At 33.3% G+C, this 12,677-nt stretch overlaps 1 protein-coding gene across 1 annotated transcript in view; it reads right to left on the reverse strand.

The window, feature by feature from the left end:
- Nucleotides 1–2,737: 2,737 nt before the first annotated feature.
- The window catches only part of LOC148276079 (uncharacterized), a 43,474-nt gene continuing 33,534 nt past the window's right edge, over nucleotides 2,738–12,677 (reverse strand). The window contains exon 2 of the mRNA XM_088234786.1: nucleotides 2,738–5,747. Coding sequence (XP_088090912.1) covers nucleotides 2,751–5,747 — 2,997 coding nt within the window. The 3' untranslated portion in view covers nucleotides 2,738–2,750. The remainder of the gene's footprint in view (nucleotides 5,748–12,677) is intronic.

A 12,677-nucleotide genomic window follows, 5' to 3' on the forward strand; every position in this document is an offset into this window, starting at 1 on the left:
AAAACAATCAACGAAAGAATACGAAGGTGTCACAATTTACATGATTCTATTGCAGTTTCCAAAAAAGTTGATTTTTTTGGTTGAGTCGTTTTCGTCCTAAAGGTGCAAAATGATAAGCTATGTAAACGCTAAGACATGTATATTGTTGATAACTCCGTGGAAAAAAATATCCCGTTGATAAAACAAAACTCGCCCACTTTAAAAATAAACAAAAACCTACAAATGAACCGATAAATGCTACAGTAAATAAAAAAGGTTTTGCAAATACAACATAATACATTCTTAGGGTTTATCTCATGTTTAAATAATTGATATACACCAATAAAAATCCATGTGACCCAAAAAAAACGTTTTGGAAACATGGTAACATTTAATTTTGCTGAATTATTTATTGCAATCTTTTTACTAAAATATCCGGAGTATGAAATTAAATTATGATGCATCTTAATGCAGCGTAATTTAGTTTACAGGTATGTTGCAAAAGAAAAAGCGTTTTGATTCCCATTCACATATAATTTCTCATTTACATTGCTATTCGGTAAGTTAGATAAAGCGAATATACACTGGTTAAGATGAATGATGCATGTAGGTGATATTTTAATTATCAGATATACTAGAAAAATAAAATAAAAATAAATAAAATACTAGAAAATTCCACAAATAATCATTGAATCCAAATAAAAATAATCAATATCATTGCTAACCTATTTAAAAAACTTAATTAGCTCGTCACATCGAGCAGAGACGACCTGATGTAGCATTTTCAGGTTTCAAGAGGATATGCAATGGCTGGAAATTTTAATGAACAGGTATTTGAATATTGGTTTTCTTTCACTCTCCAGCAAATGCCTCCCCAATACTGTGCTAAAAAAACAACGTCGGACTGATATTGCCTAGCTAAAATCGAAAAAATCGACGTTTTATTGTCCCATTTTCCGCACCCCAAAACCGATTTAGAAAGAGTATAAGAGAGAAATCAACTGTGTCTGCATGTTTTCTGATTTTAAAAAATAGTGATATATGTTTTCCGTACGTCTGAAGACAGCAAATAAAAGGAGGCGTTTTTTAGTGTTTTTGGAACATCCTCGCTCCATTGATTTATTAATACAATAGTGTATTAATAAATCAATGCCTAGCTCCTATTAAAGACAATTGATCAACAACAACAAAAAAACGGCAGGCACACGTCAATGGTTAATAACTTTCAACCTCAGGTTTTATATTATTTCAATAATTATTACTATGTTGAATAAGGATTGAAATAAAAATTTAAAAAATGAAGTTACTACTCCTTCTCTTATTGCTTGTAACATTTGTGTTTTTTTTCCTTTTTCAAAATATTTTTAACACAATGTAATAATTGGAAACTACTAAATAATATTGTACTATGATAACATTTTAAACACTATGATTTTTATACTGACAGCTTTTATGTTAGGCCGATCAACAATGTTTTGAATTCCATATGTTTGTGGACAGGCTGAATTTTTTCCCTAGGGAGTTATTTGATCTAAATTTGTTGCAACAGAGAACGAAAACATTTTTGACAGGGGGATATAGAAGTCTAGGCATTGACAGGGCTATTGACCTGTCATGTATGTCCATGTTTAAACATCCACATTTTCTTAACCTACTTCCATATTCCCATATTCGACTTCCATATTCCCTCCTTACAAATGTTTTCCCTCTCTATTGCGACAAATTTAGATCTATGTTAGGTTGGGTTTGTAATTAAAATAATATTTAAACAATTAGTTTTGTTCGCGTAAAGAACTATAAACCTTACCTCAGGTGTGGGTTTTCAGTTCATTTTAATGCAAAATATCATACAAATCCTAAATTTCATAATGGTTTTCTTTAAAAAATAAAGAAAACTTATAAATGCAAATTTTTACAGTAGATACAGATAAAATGTCTTTATTCCTTATCTTTAAAATTTCTATTTAGTTATTACTATTTGTGCTTTGCTAATCACTTTTAAATTGAAGTTGAAACCTAATAATCTAATTCTGCTTTTTGTTCTTATACAATATATCACGCTTGCATTCACCTAGTTCACATGACTTACTAGGAAATAATATGAGTCATGAACTTGCATAACGGATTGAAAAAACTCTACTAACGAAACAATACTTTTCAGTGTCAGAGGTTGGAAGTTGGGTGATAGAGATTGTAAGATGGGGAAAACAAGAAAGGCGGTACCGGAATAAACATGTCAACAAAATGGCGGAGGACAGACTTCTACGTTTCCCACTTCAATGGAATCCCGAAAGAAGAATACTCCCAGCATATCCCCGAAGAGGTGGCGCGATAGCTAACAGTCAGCGTCTTAAGAGAAAATAAGGGCTCAAACAGATCCACAAGATCTAAAGAAAGGATGAAAAGGAATGTGTTTTTACACAACGGAATTTCAAAGTCTCTCGACTGGCACCTGAAGCGTAAGACTTATCATCTAACCTTCATATAATCAAAATGATCAACGCACGCTTCGGTCGATGTACCAATGCCGTGCCCTATGCACCAGTTGGGGCGAAAGGAAAATGATGATTATAAAAAAGCGTTATCTTAAAAAATGTGTGCTTACATACTTATTCTTATCTCAGACATGAACTTCTCGTGTGAAAGATACCCGGTAAAATTTTTATTGAATACAACAATAAATCTATAAGTAATTTTATTTTTTTTAATTGACTAGTAGATGAATTTTGAAATAAGTATACGCTAATTTAAATAAGAATTTATTTTTTGACTTACACTCTTAAAAAGGAGTCCATCTTCTTCTCCATTTGGAAAAGTTCGTCAGCTGGTTGTGCTGCCATAACTTCACAAAATGTTTTCTTCGCGCAGGGAGTATTGCTCCAATCCGTCCTATGTATGTGTGCAAGAACGTCACTGGCCAACCCTTGTCCTATTCTATCAGTTTCCAGATTCTGCACCATCTTCTCCATAACATCGTCTTCTTCAAGAAAGTACTCCTCATTCGTATCCAAAGACCGCCTCGTGATTGAATGAGTCTTCGGCGATTCTTGGTCGTATGCATCTGTATAGTCGATAATTTTATGAACATCGGAAAGAATGTCGTGCTTGTTCATATCTGTAGGGGCATTATAAACATCAACAACATCAACGAATTGATCAAACTTATCATTTTGTGGTGTGTATTCATTATTTTCTAGATCTAGTTCACCAATGTTGTCATTAAGAAAATTTTCTTCGCGTTTATCATTACCTTCACCAAAATCAGTACTTCTTTTAAATCTCCTTGACTGTGACGAGGAAAATTTTCTGGTATTTGGAGCTTCCATAATAACAAACACATTCTCACTCGGCATTTTTACGTTGTCATTATATACCTTATGCTTCATCAAATCCTCTTTATCAGCGTCTTCTTGTTGAAGCGATCTCAAATAATTAAAATGAGCTTGGTCTAAAGATCTTTTATGTTCCATTTCGAGCTGTTTCAAAATCATATTTTTACTCATGCCCGCACTCCTCATCATATCAACATCTAAATATCTTCCGACGGCTACTGCTCCGAGACCCAAAGCAGCACCGCCTGCCATTAATCCTAATGCTGGTAAGAGAACAGACCCCGTTGTTGCTACAGTGCCTATTTTATCTTGCGCTGCATATCTGTTATATGGATGACCAGCTTGAGTAAATCCTAAGTTTTGAGATATTTTGTGAGTTGCTTCGATCAACGGATCCATTACAGGTTTAGCAACCTTTACAATTGGCGCAAGAAGAGGTTTGGTCATGTCGAGAACTGGCTTAGTAAATTGATGCATAGAATCTATTCCACTTTGCAGAGTATCTTTCATAGAATCAGTTATTCTATCCCATAATGGTTGTTCTTTCACCCTTCTGTATGCATATATCTGTTGAGGCTTGCCGAACTCTGGACGGTAGTAGTTGTACCTGTTAAAATTGTAATCAGTATTGTCGTAGTACTTATTGTGTCTATAGTTATCCCGTGTTAGATAATCATCACTCACTTCATAGTTTTCAGTAGTAGACATAGCTGGTTCCGATGAAAAAGGAGATCTATCACTATGGGGATCATTTGTATAATATACAACCTTATGAGGTTTGCTTAAATCGCCTCTGTTTTTATCTTTATTTGCTTTTGCTGGTTGGACACCAAGCTCAGGATGAGCATACTGTAATACAGGATTACGAGTACCGTCACTAGTAGCGACCGAAGCTACAAGAGCTTCAGCTTTAGGAGTATACATTTGTGAAGCAGGGTATATTTGTTCACTAGGGTGTTGAAGCATTCTTCTTTGTAAAGCATCGGGAAATCTGACATTATTTTCCTTTTCAGATCGAGAAGCTCTTCCACCAAAATAATCTCTTTTTAACTCGTGATCATTAATTTGCTTAATATATTCAATCAGCTTGGAATTCGCAACTCGAGAATTATCTGTTTTAGTGAATGGTCCGTACCCTTTGCGCAAGTAATCATTCACAATAAGGTTTTTTTTGCTATATGTTGGGTTGTCACTAGTTAAAAATGGTCCAATGTTATCGGTTAGCGGCATGGCTTCTGGTCTTAAATTATCGTTTGTTGTGAATGGACCTATTCCCCTTTGCGTTATTTCCGGAAAGTTATCTTCTTTCATGAAAGGACCAAAGCTTTTGACTTCTTCATCATTACCACTTCCAGATTCCGGAAAAGCGGCTGAAGGTTTGTAACCAACGGGATATGGGTAGAGCTCTCCATTTATTACTCTAGCGTTCCTCCAAGTTTTGGAATCTGACTCATCATCAGGCATTCTAATGCCATGTATTTCAGGTATTCCATCACTTCCGATTTTTAAAATTGATTTTCCTCTCTTATAGTTGATGTCACTTTGAGCACCTTTGATGAACATTGTATCGGATTGAATATACACTGGTCGTGGTACTGAAGAAGATTTTATCTCATCTTCATTGACTTTGGTGCTTACAACCTCAATGTGTACTGGATTTCTATCATTCTTGGTAACGATACTGGAAGATTCATCAATAGGTTTAGAATGTGACCTACTCTCGGCATAACTTGCTGACGTAATGTACACTGGGGACTTGAAATTTCCACTATCACTTCCACTGTAAACTGAAAAACTTTCTGGATCTTCATCTTTCGCGTTTCCCTCATCTTGATCGTTGTCTTTTAAAGGTGATGATGCCGATACAACAGGAGACCAATTGCCATATTCTGCTTTAACGACTGCAGAATCATCATCAGTTTTTTGTTGGTTGAGGTAATATTTATTGTAACTGGTAATTTTATCATTAATGTCATCATCTAGAGTAGGTTCATCTTGCATTTTTCTACCTTCTGAATCACTACTACGGACTGGTTTGAAGTCACCGTGAAATAAAGGCTGAGAAGCGATAAACGGTTCGGGGGTAGTGTCTTCATTTATATTTTCTGTCGCGTTTACTACGGCTTCTGTCGTCGCTAGTTCTGTTGTCGTTGATGTTATTTCAGGGTTGGGTGTACTCGCTTTGCCGTCTCTCTTCTTGACAATAAGTTGAGCAACCTGTCCTGATTTAGTCATGACATTTAATGTCTGAGTATCATCCGGATTAAGACTTTTAGCAACTCGGAGCTCAGTTCTTGTAGTTTTCGGTTGCAAAGCGGTACGTCGTACGAAATTCCTCCATGTCGTTATATTGGCATGCCTATTTACTCCAGCTGAACTGCAAATCGCCACCAATATGACGATGCTGAAGAAAAAGATGATTGTTTTGGTTCCCATCTGAAAAAAAAACAAGCAATGTTTAACTTTGGAGTAAAAATGTATTTTTTAAAGCCTGCTTGCATGAGTTTTCGGGATTAAATATTTATTTACTACTGTCAAGTGAAAATAATGCATTCGATCACAATAAACATTTTTGGTCAAACTAAGCAAGTTATATTGTTGTCTAGTGCATTAAATCAGAACGTACGGGTTATCAGCAAACAAATACACAGATTCATTGACATAAAATAAAAAAAATATACACTATTTTCTTGCTAAATGCATCTCAGTTTAAGCGAATGTTGCGTTTTATTTTCCCATTAGAACGACATAGATAGCAAATCACGATGTTCATGTAAATATTAATGTGTGCGTCCGGGCAGATAAAGAATACAGTTTTAAAAGTGAAGTAGAACCAGAATCCTGGACGAGTGTTTTTGACTCGATGGCTACTCTCAGATATAAATCGTGGAAAAGGAAATTGAGTGGGGATAAGTAGGCCTCGTGGTAAAATGGTTTGCCCATTTGCTTATCATGCTTGAGATCCTGGGTTCTATTCCTGCCAGGGTCGACAAACATACTGATTTTTAGGTGGTTCAACACGGCAATATTTCACTGTCCCACTTCACTGATAAGAGGGTTAGTCGAGATCTCTGCCATTTTAGAGCGTATTAACTTTTATGTTTCTGATGGTTTACTCTGACAGCGTCAGCCCAGACTATTTTACCTCCCGGCTTCTAAAACCAACCAGCCTCTGGTTATGCCGATTGGAAGAGCAGCCAGACAGCTGAACATTATCACTTTGGATATCGACATCTTACGCATCAGTGAAACAATGTTTAAGAGGCAAATACTCGTACTATTGGAGAGTATTATATCTTAATAATGTCGAACGATTACTTTGAGTTTTAAGTTGATACTCTAAAATGCAGGGATTTCGACAAACCCTCTTATCAGCGAAGTGGGAGAGTGAAATATTGCCGTGTTAAACCACTTAAAAATCAATATGTTCATCGACCGAATAGAACCCAGGATCTCAAGCATGATAAGCAAATGGGCAAACCACTTTACTACGTGGCCAACTTATCCCCACTTATTTCCTTTTCCACGATTTTTATCTGAGAGTAGCCATCGAGTCTTTTGACTGTTTTTACACTCGTCCAGGATTCTAGTTCTACTACATACTCGTACATATAACATTTAAAAACATATATATTTAAAAAAAAGCCCGAAAGATGTTAGAATTTATAATCAGGATATATAAACCTTTGAAATCTGAATAATCGATAATTTGTTTATTCAATTTATCAGTTCGTATTAATTTGGAATTTGGATCTGTAGTCTGGTCACCATATTACAAAACTCACATTGATTTCATTGAATCTGTGCAAAAAATAAATAAATGATCAGCGCCTGAAATATTTTGGTCTAGACAAGTTGGAATGTAGGAGTCAGATTTTAGACTTGATATATCTTTATAAAATAATTTATTGTTATGTTAAATCTATATTTTGTTCAGAGAATGTACCCCTAAATGTCCCCTGTCGGCAATTGAAATCGTATACAACATTTTATCTTCTGACCTTCAATAATAATATGGCGCAGTTTAATGCATTATCACATTTGTTAAAATTGTATAATAATGTAGAAAGTAATGCTGATATTGATATCTTTAACGATACATTAAATAATTATAGGAAAACTGCAACGCAATTTATAAATTCAAATAGTCACTTATTTATTTATTTGACACTTTATATACATATACAATAAATATACATATAAGGGCGGGCATATTGCCTTAAGGCAATTTCTTCCTACCTACCCAAACCGTTCAGTTTGACAAAATTATAAATACATGGACATATTGAATCTTACAATTTTATACAACACTATACTATGAAGAGAGGAGAGGGATGGGAAGGAAAGGAGAAGGATAAAGGAACAATTTAAATATTTAGATAGTGACGTTTCAATCTTGACTTAAATGTAAATAAAGAAGGGGCGTCTCTAACATTAGATGTTAGATTATTCCACAATCGAGCGGCTACTACTGAGAAAGAGGAGGCAAACAAATTAGAGCGATGACAGGGTATTAAAAGGGTTCTCTCGTTACTAGAACGAAGAGATAGTCCGTGTTGTGAAAGAGGTTGGATGAGCTCTCTCAGATAAACAGGCGAAGTGGGATTATTTAAAATATTGTGAAGAAGTGATAGAATGTGAATGTTTCTTCTATGCCTGATACTGAGCCAGTGTAGTTGCGTGCGATACAATTTGCGAAGATTAAAGATATAACGAATACAAATATTAATATATACTTATGTTAGTTAGGTAAAATAATTTGTAATAACCTGTCAGTAATCATTTATTGTAATAACTTTTATTACAATCATAGAATTCAATTAAGCAAGGCAATTTAAAAAAATCTATTTTAAACTTTTTTTCAATATTTGTGCATTCTATGTCCACATATAATTGATGATCAATATTTAAAATAACAATTTGTGGTTATTATACCAATGTCATATCGATTGCTTATTGTTTGTGAACCATAAAAAATAAAATACAAAAAAATAATAACGTATTCCTATGAGGTCAAGAGCCATGTGTTGAGTTGGGATGCAACATAATAGAAAGTTGAAGCATGCATATATAAGGAATATATTAAATAATTAATCAGTTTATGGTCCCGTGACTAGTGTCGCGGACTAACGGCTCAAAGGTTCGTGGTTCGTATTTTACTCTACCCCAACTTAATTCCCATTTTCTCATAGTGAGTTATTTACATCTCGTTGAAAATGGCACTCAAAATTAAATATTTGCGAAAATCACAAGAACGCAAATATTTCTTTAAAAATAAAATAAAATAGTAATAAATATAACGTTAGGTATTTTCTAGGCACTTAAGTACCGATGTGTTTTCCATTCGGGATCATTTATTTTATTTTATTCACCGTATATTTATGCAATTTAACAACATGCATATGACTTAAACTTATTTAAAAAATGGTTAGACTCAAATAATCTAACACTAAATCACTCAAAAACAAAATACATAACATTTAAAATTAATTATAAAACTATCTATAATCCAAATCCTTCCTTAACTATTAACAGCTGTAACAACAATAACCAAATTCTAAATATGAAAGAAATTAAAGGATGACTAAATGTGAAATCACTGTGAATGGAGTTATACTAAAACAAGTAGAGGAATTTGTGTATCTGGGAAGTATGTTCACTAGGGTTGGAATGACTGAGAAAGATATTGAAAGGAGGGTGAGTGCCGGGAACAGAGTGAACGGTGCACTTAAATCGACCTTGGCAAATAAATGCTTGTCACAAGAGGCAAAATTGGCAGTTCACAACGGAGTCCTGGTCCCGTCCCTGATGTATGGGAGCGAAGTATGGACTTGGAAAAACAGGGATGAAAGTTGGCTGAATGCGGTCGAAATGCGATCTCTCAGGCGAATGTGTGGTAAAACTATGTACGATAGATGCACAAATGTTGAGATCCGTACATTATGTAAGGCTGAGACAAGCATTATCGACAAAATCAAGAAAGGAGCTCTGCGCTGGTTTGGACATGTAGAACGAATGGACAGCGAGAGAACGGCTAAGAATATTAACAATGCGAATGTTGATGGATGCAGAAATAGAGGAAGACCGAGAAAGACATGGCATGACCAAATACAACAAATACTTAAAGATGGACATGTCAAAAGTCGGAATAAGCGGCGCGCGTGCATGAGAAGATGTATGAATGTAGAGGAAGCGAGATCTGTATGCAAAGATAGAGTGTTGTGGCGTTCTATCCTCTCTGCCTACCCTTACGGGGAAACGGCGTGATGGTTTGTTTGTTTGTTTGTTTGAAATTTGAAATATTAAATGTAATTGTAAATCGTTGGACAGAGTAAATTCAATTAAATATTTAGGTATTTATATAGATGAGAATTTAAAATGGAATAACCAAATCGAACATGTTAAAAATAAATTGAAAAAAAAAACTTTTTTTAAATCTATGAAAAATTTAATCAGCCTAAAAGAACTTGTTAACACGCATTTAGTCAATCAGCACGCATTAAGTCAATCAGTTTTGGAATAAAGAATAATTGGATGGGGATGTGCAAATGACACATTTATCAAACAAATAATTATTGCACAAAAAACTTTAATAAAAATCATCTTTAGAGTCCCAATCAGAACTAGCTCCCTCGGTATATTCGTAAATCTTAATGTTACATCTGTTAAATAACTTTATGTAAAAGCTCTGTTACTGTACGCACACAAACATTATTCTCTACCTTCCATATCTCATTACACAAATACAGGAGTTATTAGATACACCATCCTGATGCTGCAAAACCAACTCACTACCACTCGGTTAAAGTGTACAATCTACTTCCATTGTCCATAAAGACAATTAGTAAGTACTCTCAATTTTAAATTTCTATTAAGAAATGGATAATGGAGGTGGGTTGCGCACGGATCGATGAGTGGATCAAGCCAAATAGGTAAACAAATTGCTTCCTGATTACGAAATTTTGTCTGCAAGTTTATATGAATTTATTTTGTTTTTAAGATTATTTTGTTCAATTTTGATTATTATGTTTACGAAGATAATTAGGCTCATTAGATTAATTACGTTTTTATTTTCTCATTATGTTAACTATTTTAAATAACTGATTTAAGGCCTGTTTCATTTTACTTATTTTAAAATGTTTCCCTGGGCTCAGGACACCTCAGTGAGGGATATTTTATGGGAATATTATTATGTATAAAAAAAATATACAAAATTCTAAAAGTTTTAATAAATCAAATAAAATATCACTAAATATACTCTACAAAACATCATTAAAAAATACATGGCATATCCACAATACAATAAATCGTATTTATTCTTAGGCAAGCGAACCCAAATTAATTCATATTTTCTCTTTTGTTTGTAAAACGCATTTTAGCAGAATATTCAAAAGAAGCGATGTTTTAAAGAAAGCCCCAACATACTTACTTCTGTGCTAGATCTAGATCACGTGATTTTTTCTGTTCTCTGTGTACACTTAAAAACATAAATGTAACATCTTTCTAGCATTAACTTTCTTGTGCATCTATGGAAAACGTTATTTTAAATACCATTCAAGTTGACAATGGGTTTACAATATGAAAGAGATATTTCAATTTCATGGTTATATTTAGTTGACATTTCAATTGAACTGAAATCGAAGACTTTCTGTGCTCTCGATTTTCCATCCATTAGGCAATACATACCAGTGTAAAAGCTAACTCCATATGCTTCTTTTATGGATATAATTATGTATATTATTATTCAAAAAAGTATGGTTCTTTTATTATTTTTTTAAGATGCATTTTTTTATTTTATTAAAATGTGTATGTTGTGTAAAACATATAAAATTTACGATTAAAAATCTAACATCAATTTTCAATAAATTTCGTTTGCTTTTATTTTTTAATTATGAAGATATTTAAACAAAGATCTTGTTGGGAGAAGGTCAGTTGGAAAAATTTATATTAGTCAATTAAATGATGCGCGATGAAGATTATATACAAGAGGTTAACTTTTCACAGAGTTTTCAATTTTAAAAATTATAAATAATCATGAGCTCTAAAGATTAATCGGCACGTAGTCGTTGGGAGGCTGTCGGTGTGGAAAAGGGAGCCAGCTGCCTTAGGTTCTCTATTTCGGAAAGTTTTTATAGCGCCCTGCCCTCTGTTGTCCGGTTTTATATTTTGTGCGATGTTCAGGCACATGACTTCCTTTTCAGCTGATGGCTAATACGTGACTATAGTTAGTTACGATGTTATATCAAAACAAATACAAATTATTGCATAAACTCGAGTTATCTGTGCTTGGTTATAATATTAATATAGATATTTCACGCGAAGCTTCTCTTGAGCTAAATATTTCAATTCCAGTTATTTCATAGTATTTTATATTTTTTTTATGTACTGTAAATAATAAAAGGTTGTGTTTTTTATGTAATGGTAGTTTAACCGTACGTTAATGGGTATTTGCGTTAGTTATTAATTTTCCGTGAGTAATTTTGCATAAGTAAACACGCTATTTCAGAATATCGTGGAACTATTACAAATATTTCACTTAAAGAGATCGAAACGAAATTCAAGAGTGAAAATGAAAAAGAAATCAGTTTTCATCTCATAGACGCCATTTTAATTTGAAATTTGAACTCGTTTATTTAAAAATAATATACGATGCAGAAACAATATAAAGAGTTTATTGGTTTGAATAATGATTACTGCAGACTTAAATTTCTGTTCAAGATAATATTTAGGTTTTTAACAATACTTGATTTCAAAAAATCTTTTTTTATTTTAGTTTATTGCTTATTAGTGGCGTTTGAATCAATTTCATTAATAAGACTTGAGAACAAATGCTGAAAGTTAGTTTATGATTTAATTGCTGTGCTTTCATACGTAAATATAACTTATAAAATGCATATTATGTATTCTAAGCTTAATAATGTTTTTTTAAAAGAAATAATCCGCGAAGCTTTTATTTTAGAGGCTTGCCAGCTGGTGAGAAAGAGAGGATATGGAAGGAGGCTATGAAAATACACCACAACACACAGACCAATTGTGAATATAGTATTTCTCTGATTTTTTTTGCAACTGACGAAAATCGATCCCGCGACACCTGTTTCGCTGTTGACCGTCTAACCAACTGCACTACCGTGCCTGTAGATTGAATTCAATTGAATGGTACAATTTAAACCTAATACCCATAATTGAACCTTAAACCTTGTTAATGAATTCATTAAAAAAAAACATCTAATTTTTTTTGTAATAGTTAAATTCTGCCAATCTGAAATAAGTACTATTTTTTCTTATACAAAAAGGTATAGGTACTCATATAGTATTTTGTAAATGTTTTAGAAATGCACATTTATATGTTTAATTCCTTCAATTATT

The sequence above is a fragment of the Micrasema longulum genome, unplaced genomic scaffold, assembly GCF_059751315.1.
Source record: "Micrasema longulum isolate JH-2025_06_02 unplaced genomic scaffold, ASM5975131v1 h1tg001285l, whole genome shotgun sequence".
NCBI lineage: Eukaryota > Metazoa > Arthropoda > Insecta > Trichoptera > Brachycentridae > Micrasema > Micrasema longulum.